The 25,144-nt window shown below is 44.1% G+C and overlaps 1 protein-coding gene across 2 annotated transcripts in view; it reads right to left on the bottom strand.

Moving 5' to 3' along the window:
- FANCC (FA complementation group C) overlaps positions 1-25,144 on the bottom strand; it is a 484,570-nt gene that overhangs the window by 155,064 nt on the left and 304,362 nt on the right. For both annotated transcript variants that reach the window (XM_082267759.1, XM_082267760.1), the window contains exon 9: positions 1,047-1,099. In XM_082267759.1, coding sequence (XP_082123885.1) covers positions 1,047-1,099 — 53 coding nt within the window. The remainder of the gene's footprint in view (positions 1-1,046; positions 1,100-25,144) is intronic.

Here is a 25,144-nt window from a genome sequence, read left to right as displayed (position 1 = left end):
ACTTTCTGGTAGCTTCTAAGCCCCCTTTATATAAGGGGGTCTCAGCCAGGGTTCCCCTCAGTCTGACTGGAACCGTTAGCGAGCTCCCCCCCCTCCTGTCGCAGGCACTCTATGTGGTATAACACTCTTGTATTCAAGACTTTGGTGGTGATTATTATTATTTGAATTATATATTTTTGCTTGAGTCCTTTGACTAAGCAATTTCAGTTTATTTAATATTATTCAGTTGATGTTATTTGGATTATTAAAGTTTTGTCATTTCAAGTTTAAACCAACAAAGTGCAGCGACCATTTCTATGCCAAATAAAGATTGTGTCTGTGTTTTTTGTTTGGTAAGTATTTCATAATTTTAAGAATGCATCCTTCTGTCCCACAAGGTGGGGGGCAAGGTCACTGTGGTATGCCCTTTACATGACAACACGGCTGAGATGAGTTGAGACATGGCAAAATGGCTGAGATGAGCTGAAACAAAATGGCTGCTACATGCACAGCAGGTTGTGGGCCCAGTAAGCATGACCATTACACATTCCTCACCCAAAACTCGAGCCACTGGTCTCCTCAGTTCCCAGGCGTTTACAGAGTGGCGTTAAAAGAAGAGTGTGAACCTGTGCCCATCTTTACTTCTGAGACACTCTGACTCTAAGATTTATTTTTATAACTGAAAATGTTACTGACCTGTTGCTAGATAACCTAAATTAGTTGCAAAATGTTCTTCCACCTCTTCCATGTTAGTACCACTTACTTTGCCAGCTTTTTGTTGTCCTGTCCCAACTTTTTTGAGACATATTGCTGCCATCAATTTCAAAATGACCTTATGTTTTTCTTAAATGGTACATTTTTCCAGTTTAAACATCTGATTCAATTTCTATTGCAAATAAAATATGGGTTTATGAGATTTGCAAATCCTTGCATTCTGTTTTTTATGTAGATTTTACACATGGCCCAACTTTTTTTGGAATTGGGGTTGTATAATATTTTTCCTCCTACATGTATATTTTTGTACTGTGGAATATTTAACCAATTTATTATAATGATGCAGGACGTACCTGAAGATATCATCAATAACTCTAAAAATAGATGGGTGACAAGCAGCTCGTAACTAGGGAAGAAAAAAAAGAGAGAGACAAAACAAAATTAACAATCAAGCACAAATGATAATAATATATATACATGCAAGACCAAAGCAGATGAATTTGTTTTTTTCATAATGTCATATATTTTCTGTTACATTTTTTGGTACAGAAGCACTGGGAGAAGCATTTAGGGCTATATTTATAAAGTAGTAAATGTGATCTTCACTAAACATTCACTTATGTTGCATCATCCACTTTAATTTAAAACACATGAACCATTATGTGTGATTTACATGCAGCGAATTTTTGATAAATGTCAGATTCACTGCTTTATAAATGTACCCCCTAGACCAGGCATCACTAAATGGCGGCCCGTGGGCCAAGTCCGGACCCAATCAATGTTCCGTCCGTCCCCGCAGCGGTCGCGCCATTTAGGATCTGTTTTTTCCCTCTGCCGCCGCCGCCGCTGCAGCTCTGTCTTTACAGAGCTGACATCGGAGGAGCAGCACAGTGATTCACTGAGGACGGGGGCTGGTACAGTTAACTGATTGGTTGCTAGAACTGCCCTGTATTCTAGCAACCAATCAGTTACCTGGGGCAGGTCCCGCCCTCCGTGCATCCCTTTGAGCACTTCTGATGTTAGCTGCTGTGCCTCCGATGTCAGCCACGCTGCCCTGTTTAAGGTAGGACAGGGAAGAGGCACTGCTAATGTAAAGGGGGAAATTGGGGTGATATCAAAGAGGCAGAAAAGTAAAGGAGTGATACGGTATGAAGGGGGATGGGGTTCTACAAAGGGGGTGAGGATTAGAATGTGAAGGGGGGCTGGAGACTGCAGTGTGAAGGGGGGTTTTAAAAAAAAAAGGAGATGAGCACAGGAATGTCTGAGGGTGCTATAAAGGGGATGAGGACAGGAATGTTAATGGGGGGCTGGGGACTGCAGTGTGAAGGAGGGGCACAATAAAATGGGGGAGGACAGTTATGTGAAGGGGGGTGCTATGAAGCGGATGAGGACAGTTATATGAAGGGGGTGCTATGAAGGGGGGAGGACAGTTATGTGAAGGGGGGTGCTATGAAGGGGGTGAGGACAGTTATGTGAAGGGGGGTGCTATAAAGGGGGGGGGAGGACAGTTATGTGAAGGGGGGTGCTATAAAGGGGGGGAGGACAGTTATGTGAAGGGGGTGCTATGAAGGGGGTGAGGACAGTTATGTGAAGGGGGGTGCTATAAAGGGGGGGAGGACAGTTATGTGAAGGGGGTGCTATGAAGGGGGTGAGGACAGTTATGTAAAGGGGGGTGCTATAAAGGGGGGGACAGTTATGTGAAGGGGGTGCTATAAAGGGGGGAGAACAGTTATGTGAAGGGGGTGCTATAAAGAGGATGAGGACAGGAATGTGAAGGGGGGCTGGGGACTGCAATGTGAACGAGGGGTACTATAAAGGGGGCGAGAACAGGAATGTGAAGGGTGGGTGATATGAAAGGGGCTTGGAATTGCAATTTAAAGTCGGGGGTGATATAAAGGGGGGCCGCTGACAAAAATGTGAAGGGCTGGGGACTGTAATGTGAAGGGGGGATGATGTACAGGGGGACTGAGAACACTGATGTAATAAAAAGGATTGTGATGTGAAGGATTGTAGACTAGGTTCACATTATTGCGTAACGCGTGTAGGCAGCCCATTTATTTCAGTGGGCTGCCTTGTAAGCAGAAACACAGAAAAATAAGTCTCTGACCTTTTTTTTTCTTCTTTTTAATTGCGCCGTACCAAGCTGCATGGTACTGTGGCACCATGTGATGTGGCACTCGTAAAGACGCGCCATGTTTGCGCATTGTGCAGAGGTGCCATTGAGAGCCAAACATATGATTCGGACCTCGGTTGGAAGAAATTTTTACCTACTGGACCTTCATGAATTTTAATTCATTACCCCTGCCCTAGACTGTCACTGTTGATCTACTCCTAAAAATGTTAGTTAGCCGGCCTCAATACTTTGAAAGGGTAAGTTATCCTAAAACAACTAGCTTTATCAAGCTTAGGCTTCATGTTACACTGGTAGCTCCTGAGCTCAAGTTTAGGAGCTGCCAGTGTACATGAGGCCTGTACATGCAGTCAGGGCAGCCATCAGAAATGTTGGGGCCCCTTACACAGCTTTAGGCCTGGGCCCCTCTGGGCCTGACCACTAACATTCCACAGGGCAGCCCTCTTGCCGTCCTACCAAGTCCGCCCACAGACCATCCCACTGAATCCTTCAGTGCAACCACTTCTTTTTTAAGCGCCATCCTTTTTTCTGTTTCACTTCTTTTTTAACACTCTTATAACTTAATAAATGAAAATGAATCCAATCCATCAAAGAGACATCCCAATCCAGTAAAAAGACAGCCTCATATATTCAGCAAAAAGACAGCGCAATCCAGCAAAGAGACATCCCTTCAGCTGCATCGGCTTACTCTGCAGCCTCCATGCTTTAGCAATTGCTACTTACTACAACACCAACAACTCGGTCTCGTTGGTTGGGGCCTTGTCGGCTGGGCCCCTCAGAACGCCTGGGCCCCCTACATGTGTATGGGCTGTCCCCCCCTGATGGCTGCCCTGCATGCAGTTAATATAAAAGGAGATACAACACAGGTCAAGCATGGTTAATGAGCTAGGATTTTAACTGCTTCTAAGGGATCATTTAGACAAATTGGTTGAAAACCTTTTCTGAACGCTGGAAACTTGACAGCTGGAAACCGATGGTGGAAAACATCAGTTTTACAGCTTTTACATACTGCGTTTATGCATGTATAGCAGCAGTTATGAGAGTTTGAGGTTAAAAGCGTTTTTTTTAAGCCAACTTCAGGAGACCCTCCCAAATGCCTACAATGCATGAAAAACAAGTTAATTATTTCAGCTATTTTGTGAGAGAAGATAGATCAGCAGCAGCAGCAGAAAAAAAGCAGTGTAGATAGCGGTCTTAATTTTTGTGTTTTCACTACGGATCCCATGCATGAGGAAATGCTTCTGATGTTGCTGTGGCTCCGGAGACGTAGAAAACTGCATGAGAGGACCAGCGTTTGTCACTACTAGACTCATCTTCTGATGCAAGCAACGGCATGCAGTGAAATTTGTTTTTTTTTTTTAATTTTTATACAGTAGATTTAAAAAGTCTACACACACCTGTTAAAACTACAGATTTATGTGATGCAAAAAAATTAAGAACATAGAAAGTGCCACGCTACAAATGTGAAATTAATTGCATGGATCCAATATATGTGTTAACCCGTGATTATGCAGTGCCTTGCAAAAGTATTCACCCCCTTGACTTTTTACCTATTTTGTTACATTACAGCCTTAAGTTCAATGTTTTGTTAATCTGAATTGTATGTGATGGATCAGAACACAATAGTCTAAGTTGGTGATGTGAAATGAGAAAAATTTATACATAAAACTATTTTTTTGAAATAGAAAACATGTGCGTATGTATTCACCCCCTTTGTTTTGAAGCCCATAAAAAGCTCTGGTGCAACCAATTACCTTCAGAAGTCAGATTATTAGTGAAATGATGTCCACCTGTGTGTAATCTAAATGTCGCATGATCTGTCATTACATATACACACCTTTTTTGAAAGGCCCCAGAGGCTGCAACACCCAAGCAAGAGGCACCACTAACCAAACACTGCCATGAAGACCAAGGAACTCTCCAAACAAGTAATGGACAATGTTGTTGAGAAGTACAAGTCAGGGTTAGGTTATAAAAAAAGATTCAAATCTTTGATCCCCAGGAGCACCATCAAATCTATCATAACCAAATGGAATGAACATGGCACAACAGCAAACCTGCCAAGAGAAGGCCGCCCACCAAAACTCACGGACCAAGCAAGGAGGGCATTAATCAGAGAGGCAGCACAGGGACCTAAGGTAACCCTGGAGGAGCTGCAGAGTTCCACAGCAGAGACTGGAGTATCTGTACAAAGGACGACAATAAGCCATACGCTCCATAGAGTTGGGCTTTATGGCAGAGTGGCCAGAAGAAAGCCATTGCTTTCAGCAAAAAACAAAATGGCACGTTTTGAGTTGGCAAAAAAGCATGTGGGAGACTCCCAAAATGTTTGGAGGAAGGTGCTCTGGTCTGATGAGACTAAAATTTAAAATTTTTCGGCCATCAAAGACAACGCTATATCTGGCGCAAACCCAACACATAACATCACCCAAAGAACACCATCCCCACAGTGAAACATGGTGGTGGCAGCATCATAGATATAAAACAAAGAAAAGGGCGCACCAGCCTAGCGCATTATCCTCAGCGAGTTTATTTAAAATATCAAGATAAAAATCGGCTACTCACAAACATACGTAGAAAACAAGCATATCAGTTCCATAAAGCCGCCTCATTATAGGAGTCCAATATCTCATAGAAGCAGAGGGCTGACGCGTTTCGAGGCTGTGCCTCTTCCTCAGAGCCTGGAGGCCATGTCCAAGTCTATGGCTTAAATATAGTGTGGTAAACCAGGCCTCCACATGACCCTTAGGGATGTGGGAGGAGATATCGCCCAAATGGGCGTGGCTACATAGCTAGTTGCCAAAAGCATAACAGATGTTGGTTAGCGAACCCTAAACATCCAATGACTCTACTGGTGTGCTACCCAATCAACAGCATCTTCCCAACTCATCTGGAGTTTTGCATAATAGTACATTAAGAATAGCGCAATCTAAATATTGCAATAAGTCAGGACAATACACTGCTCTGTCAGTGCTGCACGAAACAACCCCTCCTTCTCTCACGGTACATGCGTGACACCCGGGGCTGGAAAATCAGTCAGGCGCATAATGGTTCACTTATCTTAGTAGTATTACTCACGCTGCCGCCTGTGAGTATCAAGGATTCGTACCTGCAGGGGAGTAATGCATAGGGCCAATGTACCAGGTTAAAGGATTATTATTATTATTATTATCTGGGGTAATCTGATGAACCCCTCATTATTGTGTGTAAGAGATGTGATGCTATACACTTTACCTGGGGATGTCTCGATGCTCATCAAAGGTGAAGCATCACTACTGGATTGCTCCGATCGTGGCCCAGCCGATGGTGGAACGCACGCCGCTCATACCGGAACTGCCATGCGTTCCACCGTATGACATCACTTCCGCCCGTAAGAATGGTGACGACTTCCGCCCTTCTGCATATCCGGGCGGTGAGACGCAACCACCGGATCCAGAAGGGAGGGAAACTGTGCGAACAGAGGGTGGAACAATCTGACGACAGTCCCAGTGCGCACCACGTCCCATCTCCACGGCGCACACACAGTAACAATGAAAGAAGGAAGGAAGGGTGGATGCTCCGCCTTGATTAAGCCAAAAAAATATATGTTAATTTAAAATCAAACATTTTAAGCCGGGATGTGTAATCAAATGACAATATACTGTAGTCCCTACTCAATCCTTTCGGACTCAAATGAAAATCTGTCAAGATGGGAGTTGTATGGGAAGCGCACCAGCATGAGATGGACCAGAGTCAAAGATAATATTGCTGTATAGGCAATCCAATATAATAGACTAAAATGGTGAAATTAATAAAAGACAATAAGCTGATAATATTGCTTAGTAAGCCAGCATAAAATCACATATGTAAAAATGCCATATGACAACACACATATTGTACAATTATAATAAATACAGTGATGGATGTATATATAATGTAATAAAACAATTGATAAAAATGTGTATATATAGATATATATATGTTTTTAAAATATATATACACAAATCACTTATTAAATGTGGTATGTAAAACCTTTGACGCAAATATAAGCGTACTGTACCTCCTCTAAAAAACAAACCTTAAAAAATGAAGAAATTGGAGAAATTAGCTCAATAATCTATCGAGAGACCCTATATAAGAAAAAAGGGGGGGGGGGGGAAACCTACGTTATTACTCATACAGAGAGCCAATGGGAGGACCAAGGATAGTTGGGTCTAATGTAAGAGTAAGGTCTAATGTAAGACCACACACATATACATATACACACGTGCATACAAGCATACACGTGTGAGCCCCTCAAAAGAAAACAGAAAATAGGTGATGAACAACCTTAGGGCGGAGCCACGAGGGAGAGGCAGAATATAGCTGCACGGGGGCCAAGGGAGCAAGAGCACACCTGGAAAGAGAGGGTGGAGAGGAAGAACGCGCTGAATGGCACTACAGCACGCTCTGGATCTCGAGATCTTCGTTCAATCCCCCCGGGGACATGGACCCTAGGGTGAAGATCCAGTACGACTCTCGCCTACACAACTTCTGAAACCTGGCTCCCTCATCGGGGTCCTTGGCTATTGACTCAATGCCGAAGACCCGTAGGCCCGTCGGGTCCCCTTCGTGGTGCTGCTCAAAGTGGCGAGGTATGGAGTAACTGTTGCGGTCTTTTATTCCTGCCTTCGTTTTCCTATTCAGGATACTGCACTTGTGTTCACCAAACCTTACTCTAAGGGGCCGTATAGTTCGGCCCACATAGAGTAGGTTACACGGGCAGACGATACCATAGACCACGTAATTGGTACCACAATTTATAAATTGTTTAATTTTCGTACTCCGGCCATCCAACCCAGAGACTTCATTCTTTCTGTGCCACATATATGAGCAGGTTCCGCAATTCCTTACTCCACACCTAAAACTGCCCTTTTGATCAAACACAGTGAACCACGGATTGCTCAAGGTGACGGCACTATGGACCTTGTTCTTCCTAACCCTACTAGGGGCAATCTGACTCCTAAGGTCTCTAGGTTTTCTAAAAACCACCTCTGGAACCGGGGGGAGGAGAGATCCCAGAACTGGATCTTGTTTCAGAATGTTCCAGTTGCGCTTCAGAGTGCGCTGTATACTGAAAGCTTTGTTGTTATATATTGTACTGAACCTAGTAATCCTTGTTCCAGATGGCACAGTAGGCTGTTTCTTAGGTCTAGCACCTAAGCTTATATTCTTGACTCGGAGACCTCCATCACAGGCACCCTCCCTCCCATATTGCTGCAGATATTTATTGTAGGCCTCATCAATGAGATTGACTTGGTAACCCTTTTCTAAGAATCTATTTCTCAGGACCTGGCCCTGTTCTTCATAATCTGCAACCAGAGTACAGGTCCTCTGTAGTCTGCAGAATTGGCCAAAGGGGACATTTCTAATCCACCTCGGATGGTGATTACTCTCCGCGTGGAGGTAAGAGTTCCCCCCACTCGGCTTGAAGTGTGTCTTAGAAATTATGCCCCCATCCTGAGTAGCTCGTAATTCGAGATCTAAGAACACCAATAGGTTGTCATTTACAACATGGGTAAAGGATATCTCAAAGGGATTGCTGCTGCAATGTGAGATGAACCCATCCAGCTCTTCACTAGTACCGTCCCAGATGATCAATATATCATCAATATATCTGGAATACAAAGCCAAATGGGCTCTGTATGGGTTGTTATTCCAGATATATTGGTCCTCCCAGTACCCCATGAATAGATTGGCGTAACTGGGAGCGAACCGGGCACCCATGGCAGTGCCTCTGGTCTGCCTGTAGTACTCATCCAAGTAAGTGAAGTAGTTGTGATTCAATGTATAATCAATACAGTCAACCACAAACTTTGCTTGGAGAGGGTGTAAATTGCTGGATTTTAAAAAGTGATCAACTGCTGCAAGGCCAAAGTCGTGCCTGATGGACGTGTATAAGGATGATACATCTAACGATACCCATTTATACTGTTGCAGCCATTGTATAGGTGCTAGAATTTCGAGCATATGTCCTGAGTCCCTAACATATGACGGCAATGCCATGACTAAATCCTGCAGGAAGGAGTCGATGTAACTGCCCAAATTGCTTGTCAGACTGTCAATACCAGCTATGATGGGTCTTCCGGGGGGGATTTGTTTCATTCTTGTGTATCTTAGGGATATGGTAGAAATGGGGGGTTCTGGGATGCTGGATATACAGGAAATGGTACTCACTTTTCGTGATGATGCTTTTTAGTAATGCATCATCTAGGAGTGCCTTAAGAGTACTTTTATAGTCGTGCAAGGGATTTTTCTCAAGCCTTTCGTATGTTGTCTCATCACCCAACAACCTAAAGGCTTCTGCTAAGTATGCAGTCCTATCCTGTATCACCAGACTACCCCCTTTGTCTGCCTGTCTAATTATGACTTCATCTCTGCCCTTCAATTCTTTAATCACATCCCCCACAGAGGAACCCTCACGAGTCAAGATATTATGCCCGAAATTGGGCCTGCTGTGGTCCCTTCTGGCACACAATTGTCTGAGTTCCCCAAGGACTACCTCGTAGAAGACAGGGATGAAATTGCCCTTAGCCCAATGGGGAAAAAACGATGATTTGGGCCTAAAATTTGTATGGATGATGTCCGCACCACCCCCAGATGTGGGGAAGTCCATCATAGGGTCATCGCACCCCCCTTCCTGAAAAAGATCCTCTAAAATGGCGAGAGCCTCGTCTTCTGTTGTAGTATGAGGATTAGGACAATCCGTGGAAGGTCGAATTGGTGCTAGAGCAACTACATTTCCACAGTGTTCCACCGTGTCCTTTTTCATAGCGTAATACCTCTGGACTGTAAGTCCACGGATATACCTATTCAGATCCACAAAGAGGTTGAAGAGATTCGGCTGGCTGTCTGGCGCAAAATTGAGCCCCTTCCGTAGCAAGTCTAGTTCGGTCTCAGAGAAGACCGAAGCAGACAAGTTGTAGATCTTTATAGTTGACTTGCCCGCCGTCATCTTCTTCCTCCCTTGAACCTTCTTTCCTCCCCTCGTGCCTCTCTTTCTCTTTCTCTCTGTTCCATTTTCCTTACTGACTGTCTCAGCGGGAATGAATTTTGATGTTTTGCTGCTGTGGGCGTGAATCCCCCCACAGCTCCTCTCCCTAAAAAACGGGAATCTGGCTGCTGGTCCCCAGCTGGTAAGTGGCGAGACTGGCGTGCGGACCCAGTCCCAAAACTGGTATCCACCCCAATCTCCTCCACACCAGCGGAGGAAAATTCTGTAGTCATGTGATCAGAGACGCCCCTGTCCTCACATGGGGCTGAATCTGGTACATTCTCTATATTTTTCCTTATGGGAGCTTTATTGCTAGGAATGACACTACCAACCTCTCTTATGTCATCGGGGTTACCATTACCCCTGCTGTAAGCATTGTTATGCCGTTGGTAGTGACGTTTATTCTTTTTCTTCCTCTGGGGTCTATTGGGCCTAAAGTGATTCACATTGTCACCTTCCCTGGACTCATTATCTGGGACCCTGTTAGTAAATATGTCCCTTTTCCAATTCAGCTCCCTCCCCTCCTGGTAGTCAAGTCTGTCTCTCTCAAACTTCCCTGATTTTTTGCTAATCAGTTCGGTTTCGAAACTGACTATCTGGTCATTTACCTTGCCATCCCAACTGTTGAAGGATGGCAAAACTACAAAGGAGGCCAGTTCTTCTTGTACGTTCTTCAGATCCTCCCGAATACTGTCCAGATTCCTTGGAGAAGGAAATGACGCAATGGTGGGACATTTTATTATTGGAGAAATACCTTGAGGTTAATAGGATTCCTAGAGGCCTCAGACTCACCAAGACCTGTTTTTGGTTGGACGATGACCTACAAAGTAACTGGCTCAATAAGTTGAGAGAATGTAATAAAATCCTCCTTGAATCTATCGTGATACAAAGGAAAAGGAATCTGGACAGTATTCGGGAGGATCTGAAGAACGTACAAGAAGAACTGGCCTCCTTTGTAGATTTGCCATCCTTCAACAGTTGGGATGGCAAGGTAAATGACCAGATAGTCAGTTTCGAAACCGAACTGATTAGCAAAAAATCAGGGAAGTTTGAGAGAGACAGACTTGACTACCAGGAGGGGAGGGAGCTGAATTGGAAAAGGGACATATTTACTAACAGGGTCCCAGATAATGAGTCCAGGGAAGGTGACAATGTGAATCACTTTAGGCCCAATAGACCCCAGAGGAAGAAAAAGAATAAACGTCACTACCAACGGCATAACAATGCTTACAGCAGGGGTAATGGTAACCCCAATGACATAAGAGAGGTTGGTAGTGTCATTCCTAGCAATAAAGCTCCCATAAGGAAAAATATAGAGAATGTACCAGATTCAGCCCCATGTGAGGACAGGGGCGTCTCTGATCACATGACTACAGAATTTTCCTCCGCTGGTGTGGAGGAGATTGGGGTGGATACCAGTTTTGGGACTGGGTCCGCACGCCAGTCTCGCCACTTACCAGCTGGGGACCAGCAGCCAGATTCCCGTTTTTTAGGGAGAGGAGCTGTGGGGGGATTCACGCCCACAGCAGCAAAACATCAAAATTCATTCCCGCTGAGACAGTCAGTAAGGAAAATGGAACAGAGAGAAAGAGAAAGAGAGGCACGAGGGGAGGAAAGAAGGTTCAAGGGAGGAAGAAGATGACGGCGGGCAAGTCAACTATAAAGATCTACAACTTGTCTGCTTCGGTCTTCTCTGAGACCGAACTAGACTTGCTACGGAAGGGGCTCAATTTTGCGCCAGACAGCCAGCCGAATCTCTTCAACCTCTTTGTGGATCTGAATAGGTATATCCGTGGACTTACAGTCCAGAGGTATTACGCTATGAAAAAGGACACGGTGGAACACTGTGGAAATGTAGTTGCTCTAGCACCAATTCGACCTTCCACGGATTGTCCTAATCCTCATACTACAACAGAAGACGAGGCTCTCGCCATTTTAGAGGATCTTTTTCAGGAAGGGGGGTGCGATGACCCTATGATGGACTTCCCCACATCTGGGGGTGGTGCGGACATCATCCATACAAATTTTAGGCCCAAATCATCGTTTTTTCCCCATTGGGCTAAGGGCAATTTCATCCCTGTCTTCTACGAGGTAGTCCTTGGGGAACTCAGACAATTGTGTGCCAGAAGGGACCACAGCAGGCCCAATTTCGGGCATAATATCTTGACTCGTGAGGGTTCCTCTGTGGGGGATGTGATTAAAGAATTGAAGGGCAGAGATGAAGTCATAATTAGACAGGCAGACAAAGGGGGTAGTCTGGTGATACAGGATAGGACTGCATACTTAGCAGAAGCCTTTAGGTTGTTGGGTGATGAGACAACATACGAAAGGCTTGAGAAAAATCCCTTGCACGACTATAAAAGTACTCTTAAGGCACTCCTAGATGATGCATTACTAAAAAGCATCATCACGAAAAGTGAGTACCATTTCCTGTATATCCAGCATCCCAGAACCCCCCATTTCTACCATATCCCTAAGATACACAAGAATGAAACAAATCCCCCCGGAAGACCCATCATAGCTGGTATTGACAGTCTGACAAGCAATTTGGGCAGTTACATCGACTCCTTCCTGCAGGATTTAGTCATGGCATTGCCGTCATATGTTAGGGACTCAGGACATATGCTCGAAATTCTAGCACCTATACAATGGCTGCAACAGTATAAATGGGTATCGTTAGAAGTATCATCCTTATACACGTCCATCAGGCACGACTTTGGCCTTGCAGCAGTTGATCACTTTTTAAAATCCAGCAATTTACACCCTCTCCAAGCAAAGTTTGTGGTTGACTGTATTGATTATACATTGAATCACAACTACTTCACTTACTTGGATGAGTACTACAGGCAGACCAGAGGCACTGCCATGGGTGCCCGGTTCGCTCCCAGTTACGCCAATCTATTCATGGGGTACTGGGAGGACCAATATATCTGGAATAACAACCCATACAGAGCCCATTTGGCTTTGTATTCCAGATATATTGATGATATATTGATCATCTGGGACGGTACTAGTGAAGAGCTGGATGGGTTCATCTCACATTGCAGCAGCAATCCCTTTGAGATATCCTTTACCCATGTTGTAAATGACAACCTATTGGTGTTCTTAGATCTCGAATTACGAGCTACTCAGGATGGGGGCATAATTTCTAAGACACACTTCAAGCCGAGTGGGGGGAACTCTTACCTCCACGCGGAGAGTAATCACCATCCGAGGTGGATTAGAAATGTCCCCTTTGGCCAATTCTGCAGACTACAGAGGACCTGTACTCTGGTTGCAGATTATGAAGAACAGGGCCAGGTCCTGAGAAATAGATTCTTAGAAAAGGGTTACCAAGTCAATCTCATTGATGAGGCCTACAATAAATATCTGCAGCAATATGGGAGGGAGGGTGCCTGTGATGGAGGTCTCCGAGTCAAGAATATAAGCTTAGGTGCTAGACCTAAGAAACAGCCTACTGTGCCATCTGGAACAAGGATTACTAGGTTCAGTACAATATATAACAACAAAGCTTTCAGTATACAGCGCACTCTGAAGCGCAACTGGAACATTCTGAAACAAGATCCAGTTCTGGGATCTCTCCTCCCCCCGGTTCCAGAGGTGGTTTTTAGAAAACCTAGAGACCTTAGGAGTCAGATTGCCCCTAGTAGGGTTAGGAAGAACAAGGTCCATAGTGCCGTCACCTTGAGCAATCCGTGGTTCACTGTGTTTGATCAAAAGGGCAGTTTTAGGTGTGGAGTAAGGAATTGCGGAACCTGCTCATATATGTGGCACAGAAAGAATGAAGTCTCTGGGTTGGATGGCCGGAGTACGAAAATTAAACAATTTATAAATTGTGGTACCAATTACGTGGTCTATGGTATCGTCTGCCCGTGTAACCTACTCTATGTGGGCCGAACTATACGGCCCCTTAGAGTAAGGTTTGGTGAACACAAGTGCAGTATCCTGAATAGGAAAACGAAGGCAGGAATAAAAGACCGCAACAGTTACTCCATACCTCGCCACTTTGAGCAGCACCACGAAGGGGACCCGACGGGCCTACGGGTCTTCGGCATTGAGTCAATAGCCAAGGACCCCGATGAGGGAGCCAGGTTTCAGAAGTTGTGTAGGCGAGAGTCGTACTGGATCTTCACCCTAGGGTCCATGTCCCCGGGGGGATTGAACGAAGATCTCGAGATCCAGAGCGTGCTGTAGTGCCATTCAGCGCGTTCTTCCTCTCCACCCTCTCTTTCCAGGTGTGCTCTTGCTCCCTTGGCCCCCGTGCAGCTATATTCTGCCTCTCCCTCGTGGCTCCGCCCTAAGGTTGTTCATCACCTATTTTCTTTTGAGGGGCTCACACGTGTATGCTTGTATGCACGTGTGTATATGTATATGTGTGTGGTCTTACATTAGACCTTACTCTTACATTAGACCCAACTATCCTTGGTCCTCCCATTGGCTCTCTGTATGAGTAATAACGTAGGTTTCCCCCCCCCCCCCCCCTTTTTTCTTATATAGGGTCTCTCGATAGATTATTGAGCTAATTTCTCCAATTTCTTCATTTTTTAAGGTTTGTTTTTTAGAGGAGGTACAGTACGCTTATATTTGCGTCAAAGGTTTTACATACCACATTTAATAAGTGATTTGTGTATATATATTTTAAAAACATATATATATCTATATATACACATTTTTATCAATTGTTTTATTACATTATATATACATCCATCACTGTATTTATTATAATTGTACAATATGTGTGTTGTCATATGGCATTTTTACATATGTGATTTTATGCTGGCTTACTAAGCAATATTATCAGCTTATTGTCTTTTATTAATTTCACCATTTTAGTCTATTATATTGGATTGCCTATACAGCAATATTATCTTTGACTCTGGTCCATCTCATGCTGGTGCGCTTCCCATACAACTCCCATCTTGACAGATTTTCATTTGAGTCCGAAAGGATTGAGTAGGGACTACAGTATATTGTCATTTGATTACACATCCCGGCTTAAAATGTTTGATTTTAAATTAACATATATTTTTTTGGCTTAATCAAGGCGGAGCATCCACCCTTCCTTCCTTCTTTCATTGTTACTGTGTGTGCGCCGTGGAGATGGGACGTGGTGCGCACTGGGACTGTCGTCAGATTGTTCCACCCTCTGTTCGCACAGTTTCCCTCCCTTCTGGATCCGGTGGTTGCGTCTCACCGCCCGGATATGCAGAAGGGCGGAAGTCGTCACCATTCTTACGGGCGGAAGTGATGTCATACGGTGGAACGCATGGCAGTTCCGGTATGAGCGGCGTGCGTTCCACCATCGGCTGGGCCACGATCGGAGCAATCCAGTAGTGATGCTTCACCTTTGATGAGCATCGAGACATCCCCAGGTAAAGTGTATAGCATCACATCTCTTACACACAATAATGAGGGGTTCATCAGATTACCCCAGATAATAATAATAATAATAATCCTTTAACCTGGTACATTGGCCCTATGCATTACTCCCCTGCAGGTACGAATCCTTGATACTCACAGGCGGCAGCGTGAGTAATACTACTAAGATAAGTGAACCATTATGCGCCTGACTGATTTTCCAGCCCCGGGTGTCACGCATGTACCGTGAGAGAAGGAGGGGTTGTTTCGTGCAGCACTGACAGAGCAGTGTATTGTCCTGACTTATTGCAATATTTAGATTGCGCTATTCTTAATGTACTATTATGCAAAACTCCAGATGAGTTGGGAAGATGCTGTTGATTGGGTAGCACACCAGTAGAGTCATTGGATGTTTAGGGTTCGCTAACCAACATCTGTTATGCTTTTGGCAACTAGCTATGTAGCCACGCCCATTTGGGCGATATCTCCTCCCACATCCCTAAGGGTCATGTGGAGGCCTGGTTTACCACACTATATTTAAGCCATAGACTTGGACATGGCCTCCAGGCTCTGAGGAAGAGGCACAGCCTCGAAACGCGTCAGCCCTCTGCTTCTATGAGATATTGGACTCCTATAATGAGGCGGCTTTATGGAACTGATATGCTTGTTTTCTACGTATGTTTGTGAGTAGCCGATTTTTATCTTGATATTTTAAATAAACTCGCTGAGGATAATGCGCTAGGCTGGTGCGCCCTTTTCTTTGTTTTATATCTACAGTGTCTGGTCGACCGCCCTGGTCGTAAGGGGCAGCAAAGCCTAGCCATATTGGATGCCAAGTGTAAGTACGAGTTCCGGGATTGAGGCAGCCTGAGAACCGGGTTCTGAGCGCAGGAGTGAGGTGCTGAATAGCACTCATTTTTTTTTTTCTGGTGGCAGCATCATGCTGTGGGGATGTTTTTCAGCAGCCGGGATTGGGAAACTGGTCAGAGTTGAGGGAAAGATGGATGGTGCTAAATACAGGGATATTCTTGAGCAAAACCTGTATCACTCTGTGCATGATTTGAGGCTAGGACTGAGGTTCACCTTCCAGCAGGACAATAACCCCTAAAACACTGCTAAAGCAACACTTGAGTGGTTTAAGGGAAAATGTGTTTGAATGGCCTAGTCAAAGCCCAGACCTCAATCCAATAGAAAATCTGTGGTCAGACTTAAAGATTGCTGTTCACAAGAGCCAACCATCCAACTTGAAGGAGCTGGAGCAGTTTTGCAAGGAGGAATGGGCAAAAATCTCAGTGGTAAGATGTGGCAAGCTCATAGAGACTTATCCAAAGCGACTAGGAGCTGTGATTGCTGCAAAAGGTGGCTCTACAAAGTATTGACTTTAGGGGGGTGAATAGTTATGCACATTGACTTTTTCTGTTATTTTGTCCTATTTGTTGTTTGCTTCACAATAAAAAAAAAAACACCTTCAAAGTTGTGGGCATGTTCTGTAAATTAAATAATGCAAATCCTGAAACAATCCATGTTAATTCCAAGTTGTGAGGCAACAAAACACAAAAAATGCCAAGGGGGGTGAATACTTTTGCAAGGCACTGTATATGTAGAAAACCCATGAGATACTACATCTCATATAGAAGGTGCAACCTGCAAACATGTGCAAAAATATATGATATGAAATGCAATCACACTATAGCCTTTAAAGAAAGAGTGCAACAGTGTAAAGAGTCCTCTAAAAATTGTATATGGTAAATGTCCACATATAAGGTGAAATTCATAAAATTAAAGACAATCTTCAGTGATCCAGTAAAGAAAAAGAAAAATTACACCAATAGTGCTTCCAACACCAAACCGGAAAATTGCAGGAGCGCTTACCAGAGATAATGGACTCTAATGCTGTTAACATAGAGTCGTACACGCATAGGATATTAAAGCCTTGCTGGGACACCCTTGGTATCAGATTCTCCCTCCAATCTTTAAGTTGTGGAGATGATGGACTCAAATGTTGTTACCAAAGAGTCACATGAACATAGGGTGATAAGACCTTGCTGAAAACGACCCTTAGTTTTAGATTCCTCCTTCGGTCTTTAAAGTGCTCCAAAAAACAAAAATACATAGTGTGATACCATCCAAAAAAATGACTTTATTTAAAAGTAAACAACTTACATTTTCCATGTATGAAAAGGCAATTCACATAAAAATCACATGTAGTAGCAGATGGGCGCAATGTTATTAAATAAGCTCACTCTAAACCGACATACTTTTCGTCCCACTGGACTTCATCTGGGGTATATCCAGGAGAAGTGCGATTTATACTACATGCAATTTTTATGTGAATTGCCTGTTCATACATGGAAAATGTAAGTTGTTTACTTTTAAATAAAGTCCTTTTTTTTGGATTGTATTACACTATGTGGAGCATTTTTGTTTTTTTTGGATCACTTTAAAGACCGGAGGAGGAATCTGATACTAAGGGCCCTTTCACACGGGCGCTCCGTATGTCCGCAAATCATCCTATTTTTTTGCGGATGATTTGCGGACATAATGTAAGTCTATGGCATTGCGGATGTCAGCGGAATACCATCCGCTGACATCCAATTTTCTTCCTGTTAGTTCTGTTCCGTTTTTTTGAACTGAACAAAACCCTATTTTTGTTCCGTTCAAAAAACGGAAAGGAAGGAAAATCGGATGTCAGCGGTTTCATCCGCTGACATCCGCAAACCCCCATAGACTTACATTATGTCCGCATATCATCCGCAAACGGATGGGATGATATGCGGGCATACGGAGCGGATGACAGAAATGTCATCCGCTCCGTGGAAAAAAAAAAAAAAAAGGACCGCAGCGGAGCTCTCACATGGAGCGGCCGTGTGAAAGAGCCTTAAGGGTTGTTTTCAGCAAGGTCTTATCACCCTATGTTAATGCAACTCTATGGTAACAACATTGGAGTCCATCATCTCCACACCTTAATTACTTAAGCCCCGGAGGATTTGGCTGCTCAAAGACCAGGGCCTATTTTGCAAATCATGCACTGCATGATTTTAACGGACAATTACGCGGTCGTGCAACACTGTACCCAAATTAAATTGATGTCCTTTTTTCCCCACAAACAGAGCTTTCTTTTGGTGGTATTTGATCACCTGTGCGATTTTTACTTTTTGCGCTATAAACAAAAAAAGAGCGTCAATTTTGAAAACATAATATTTTTCACATTTTTTTATATGAAATTCCCAAAAAAAATGTAAAAATCAAATTTTTTTAACATTTTAGGCCAATTTGTTTTCTGCTACATATTTTTGGTAAACAAAATCGCAATGGGCATATTTTGATTGGTTTGCGCAAAAGTTATTGCGTTTACTAAGGGAAAGATTTATGTCATTTTAATTGTTTTTTTTTTTAACTAGTAATGGCGGCTATCTGCGATTTTTTTTGCGGGACTGCGACATTGAGGCAGACAGATCGGACCCCTGACTAACATTTTTGACACTTTTGGGAGTACCAGTGACATTACTACAGTAATCAGTGCTATACATATGCACTGTTACTGTAAAAATGACACTGACAGGGAAGGGGTTAACTTTACTAGAGATCAAGGGGTTAAGTGTGTCCCTAGGGCCGTGCTTCTAACTGTAGAGGGGTGTGGCTTTTGATGTAACCACAGAGACATACGATCCTACATAGCAGGATGGTATGATCTCTGCTGTTACACCAGGGAGAATGACAGGCGGCTTTGTTTACATTAGCCGCCTGCCTTTCTCCCTCTCCAGCAGGAGATCGCGAGTGACCGACGGACATCGGAGCCGCCGGTCACTCGCGCGGGGACCTCAGTAAACGAGTGGGGGCAGGTGCTCGCCGCCTACAGGCTCCTGGGCTGACCGCCGCAGTAAATGTACTTGCAGCGGTCGGCAAGTGGTTAAAGATTGGAGGAGGAATCTGATACCAAGGGTTTAATATCTTATGTGTGTATGGTTCTATGTTAACAGCATTAGAGTCCATTATCTCTGGTAAGCGCTCCTGCAATTTTTCTGTTTGGTGTTGGAAGCACTATTGGTGTTTTTTCCTTTTTCTTCACTGGATCACTGGAGATTGTCTTCATATTTATGGATTTCACCTTATACAGTATGTGGACATTTACTATATACAATTTGTATACCTTTGAGGACTCTTTACACTGTTGCACTCTTTCTTTAAAGTCTATAGTGTGATTGCATTTCATATCATATATTTTTGCACAAGTTTGCACGTTGCACCTTCCCTATGAGATGTAGTATCTCATGGTTTTCTTGATTTTTATATATATATATATAATCACGGGTTAACACATTTGTAGCACGGCACTTTCTATGTTCTTAAAGGTTTAACAATATACCGTATTTATCGGCGTATAACACGCACTTTTTCCTCCTAAAAATGAAGGAAAAAGCAGCAGTGTGTGTTATACGCCGATATTAAAAAAAAAAGGCCAGGAAGCATCGCCGAGAGCAGAAGGGGCGGGCCGGGCCGAGGAGAAGGAAGGACGAGCGAGCGCAGTCATCGGAAGTCCCGCCTATGACAGACGTTATAGCGTCTACAAACTATGGTGTATATACTGGAATTTACACAGCTTTTACTTTCTGTCCGTCTATCTCATTTCTTGAAGTGCTAGAATGGCAGGGCAGTACAAAATGCACCAAATTACTCCTTTTTGGAAAGTAGACACGCCAAGGAAATTGCTGAGAGGCATATTGAGCCCACTGAATATTTAATTTTTTTGTCACAGGTGTTTGATAAATGACAAAAGTCTAGCCGCGTACAGGATCCCGAAAACCAATCACCGCCTTCAGGCTTTCTAAGGGCGTAAATTGTTGATTTCACTCCTCACTACCTATCACAGTTTCGGAGGCAGTAGAATGGTGGCATCGGTAAAGCAAACTATCGTTAACAATGAAAAACAGTAACAATAAAACATTACAGTATAGCAGTATATTATAAAGTACAGAAAAACAGAAAATTAACAATAAAATGACAACAATTTTAGGCTTTTTTAAAATTTTTTTAACCTTTTTTTGTAACTGTAAAAAAACTTTAAATGTTCCAGGCTAGGGTCTCTCAATATACAATACCCATCTAACATCTTTTGAGACCCTGTGTGAAAGTGTGTCCTAGACTGTGCCGTGCTGTACCCTATACTAATACTCCACTAGTCTGTGGTAGCGACAGAAACAGTCCCTGATGCAGAGACCAGGTAGGCCAGAACAGGGGAGACAAAGATAGTGGATGTCACGCCTATATCCAAGTTTTCTACAAGCCCCGACATCTTCTTTGGGGTACTCTTTGGGTAGAGGTACCAGGGAGGACATCTGGAAAATGCCTCTCATGCAGTCGGCTTACTGCATCTGGATCGTGAATTTGGCAACAGCACCTTCTGGATACAGAAGGGCTGTGATGATCTCTTCCTGGCATTTTAGGAAGGATCCACTTCTTTCTGACGCTTTGTATAGCACATTAGCGTTCAACAGAGCCAATTGGAATAGGTATACAGTACCAGCGTCCGGCCTTACGGGAAACTAAGTACGGCGCCATCATCTGGTCATTGAAGTCCACCCCTCCTATGTTAAGGTTGTAGTCATGGACACAGAGGGGCTTCTCAACAACAGCAGTCGCCACTGTAATTTGGACTGTCATATCTGCATGAATGAAAGACAGAACCAAAACATTCCGTGTATCCCTCCAATTCACTGCAAGCAATTTATTACACTTCAAGCAGGCTCTCTCCCCCCAAGTCGGGAATCTACAAGCCGTTGGGGGAAGCCCCGGCGATTAGGTCGCACGGTGCCACATGCGCCAATTCTAGAATCAAAAAGGTGACTAAAAAGTGTCACACTTGTGTAATAATTGTCCACCTACCACTTTCTGAATAAGTGTGAAACCAAGTCCCAAACAATCTTACCGCTGCTCCCTATGTATTTTGGGCAGTCGAGGGAGGGGCTCTGCACTGCTATCTTTTCCCTCGTACATCCTGAAACATTTATAGCCTCTTGCCCTGTCACAGAGCTTATACATCTTGCCCCCATATCTGGCACGCTTGCTTGGCAGAAACTGTCTGAAAATAAGACAGACAGAAAATTAAATCAGGGACTCATCAATGCAGACAGCTTGTTGGGGCATATACAAGGCTGCAAATTTTTGGTTGAAGTGATTTACAAGGGGGCCGAAATTTGTGGAGCCCGTCTCATCCAGGTCAGTCCGAGGACGACAGTGTTCATTGTCATTGAAATGCATGAACTGCAAGATTTGCTTCCATCTAGTCCTGGCAGCAGAGAACATGGGCATATGATGAACTGGGACCCATATGTCCGAACTTACTCTTTATAGTAATGCCCATGATGAGGGATAGGCCCAGAAAGGTGTTAAATTCGAAAACAGTGATACATTTCCATGCTAATTCTCTGGCAAGGGTCAAATTTGGGTAAGTACGGGCACTGCAGAAGTGGTTGGCTTCCATTTAGGATTTGCAAGCACATCAGGAAGGACAATATGGGCTCTACAGGCCTGTCTTTGAATTATTGGTGGCTGCGGGACACTACTTGTGCTAGCCACTGCACCAGCTTGAACTGCACTTATGGGACTTGCCGTGTCACCAAGTGTTACTGCAGTGCTGGTTTGTCTACGACCATGATGTACTAGCCCACTGGTTCTTGCCAGTTCACCAGAAGGTTGAGCGGCACTAGTACCAACACTCTGCAGCATACAAGAGACATGAGATTATTGCACCTCAGCAACAGAAGAACAGGGTCGGGTAAGCCTCAGAAAAAAAGATCTGTACACTATAATAGGGACACTGCAACAGTGCAGTGAATGGGTTAACTGGGAGTGATCAGGGGGTTAAATCTCTATTAGGGAATATATGGCAGGTACCCTAAACCTATCTGGGACTGACGCGAACTACCACTAACTGCCGCTCACACTAACTGGCATCCCCAGTGACACTAATACAGGGATTAGTAAATTATCTTTACACTGTATATAGTGACACTATGACAGGGAGTGAAAGGATTAACTGGATTCTGATCTTCTTATCCATTGGGTTATACTGCCCCCTACAAGAGTAGGACATTAGGCAGAAAAAAGTCTGGCTACGCTTATGGGCAGTCCCAGGGGGTATACTCCCTCTCTCTGCTATAGGTACTCAGTTTTGTTACAAGCAGTGTCAGAAGAAATACAACTCCACAGAAGGGTGGGTGCTGTGTTTGTTAACATTAGAGAAATTGATTTTACAGGAAGTAAAAAAAAAAATGAAATTTTTGACTTACTGTAAAATCCATTTCTCTGATGTTCATTGACAGACAGAGTTACTTATCTTCTTGACCATTGGGTTATACTGCCCCCTACAGGAGTAGGACAGTAGGAAGGGAAAAAACTTGACTACGCCTGTGGGGCAATCCCAGGGGGTATACTCCTACTCTCAGCTATAGGCATTCAGTTTTGTTATAAGCAGTGTCAGAAGAAAGCCAACTCCACAGAGGGGTGGGTGCTGTGTCCGTCAATTAAAATTGGAGAAATGGATTTTACAGTAAGCCAAAAATCCCATTTTCTCTTTTATTCATTGACAGACACAGCTCCTTCTTCTTGACCGTTGGGACGTCCCAAAGCAGTGTCAAACATGAGGGGTGGGAACAGCAAGAAAAAATTCCCAAGGCTAAACTGTAGCCAACCATGTACCATGAAGCTCAACCATAAACAACTGGAGCTCGCCTGAGAAAAAAATACACCTATGAGAGTACCAGGTCCTCTAAACAGCAGCCTGCAAAACCTTGCAGCCAAAAGAAGCATCCGCAGATGCCAACACAACCACCTTATAAAACTTTATGAAAGTGTGCACAGGCGACCAGGTGGCCACCTTGCAAACCTGTATCACTGATGACTGAAGGCCCAAGAGGCACTAAGTAGAGTGCGCCTTAACAGGGAAAGGAGGAACCTGATCCTTAAGTGAATAGGCCTAAATCACTTTCTGATCCATCTAGAAATAGTCGAAGCAGAAGCAGTCAATCCTTTTCGAGGTCCATCCCTAAGTACAAATAGTGAGTCTGATTTCCTAAAAAGACTCTGTAGCTGCCAGGTACACCCTAACTGCCCGAACCACATCCAGGGAATGCAAGGCAATCTCCTTAGGATGTTTAGGCCTGGGACATAAGGAAGGCAATGACGGACAGGGACAAAGAACCCCTTTATCTCTGTGAACCACCAGGTAAGGCGAACGATAACACCGCCAGCTCCGACACTTATCAAGCAGAAGTAATAGCCACCAAAAAGGCCACCTTCTGGGACAACGTAAGCAGGGGAACCTCCCGAAGACTTTCAAAAGGAGGTTTCTGAAGAACTCACAGCACCAAATTGAGGTTCCACTGCGGCAATGGAGACCGCTATGGAGGAGCCAAGTGTCAAACTCCCTGTATGAAGGTACACACCAAGGAATGTGTGGCCAATGGGCGTTGAAAGAAATCTGCTTAGGCCGAGACCTGGCCCTTGATGGTACTCAAGGCCAGGCGCTGCTCAACCCCCCATTGGAAGAAAGCCAATATCCGAGTCTGGAGCCACTAGGATGACTGGAATTCTTTCTGCCTCGATCCTGTGCAGGAGTCTTGGCAGAAGTTTGAGAGGAGGGAAGGTGTAAATCATACGATACTGACTCCAAGGAGCCACTAAGGAGACACAACTAATGAAACCCCTCCGGATGAAGTGGCCATTCCCCCTGCCCTGGTCCAACACCTGTCAACTGAGCTAATCTGCTTGCCAATTTTCCACCAGTGGATTGTGTACAGCAGAGAGGGCTGGAATGAATCCTTCTGCCCACTTTAGAAAACCGGCTACTTCCTGAGCCGCCAGGACACTTCTTGTGCCCCCTTGGTGATTGTGGCATTGTCTGATTGAATGTGTCCCGGACACCCTTAAAGACGAATTGTTCAATGATCCAGACAAAGTCTTATCACTTGGAGTTCCAGTACATTGATCGGCAGTCCGGACCCTTACAGAGTCCAGACCCCCCTGAGCACAATCTGTGGACTGTGAACTGGATGGACTGGTGTCTTTTTTCAACCTCACTATGTAACAGACAATCTAGAAATCCCAGGAGCCGCATCCAAAGAGGCATCACAGACCAACTGTAGCCCCTAGTGCAACTGATCCACCAGCTCAACAAAGGCAGGGGGAAGCTGTTCTCCCTGCAGGTCCTGGCACAAAAGTTTACCCCACTTGGTCAGAGTTTAAGACACCAGGGCAATAGTAAAAATTGGCCTAAATGTCGAACCAGCCAAAACGAACACATGGTGGGCCAGAGCTTCCGACCGCCTATCAGCCGGATCCTTAAAGACCGGGGACTCCTCAACTGGAAATAAGGTGGCTTAAGCTTAAGCCCCAGAAGATTTTACCCCCTTCCTGACCAGGGGGTATTTTGCGATTCGGCACTGCGTGACTTTAATGGAGAATTGCGCAGTCGTGCAACGCTGTACCTAAACGAATTTGACGTCCTTTTTTTCCCACAAACAGAGCTTTCTTTTGGTGGTATTTGATCACCTGTGCGATTTTTTGATTATGCGCTATAAACAAAAAAAGAGCGTCAATTTTGCAAAAATAACAATATTTTTCAAATTTTTTTATATGAAATTCCCAAAAAAAAAAATGTAAAAATCAAATTTTTTTAACATTTTCGGCCAATGTGTTTTATGCTACATATGTTTGGTAAAAAAAATCGCAAAAAGCGTATTTTGATTGGTTTGCGCAAAAGTTATCGCGTTTACTAACAAAGGGAAAGATTTTTGTCATTTTTGTTTTTTTTTTAATGCGTAATGGCGGTGATCTGCGATTTTTTTTGCGGCACTGCGACATTGCGGCGGACAGATCAGACCCTTGACTGACATTTTTGACACTTTTGGGGTTACCAGTGACATTACTGCAGTAATCAGTGCTGTACATAT

The sequence above is a fragment of the Pelophylax lessonae genome (assembly GCF_965119305.1).
Source record: "Pelophylax lessonae genome assembly, chromosome: 1".
In the NCBI taxonomy this organism is placed as follows: Eukaryota; Metazoa; Chordata; class Amphibia; order Anura; family Ranidae; genus Pelophylax; species Pelophylax lessonae.
This window is presented reverse-complemented; position numbering and strand designations above follow the sequence as displayed.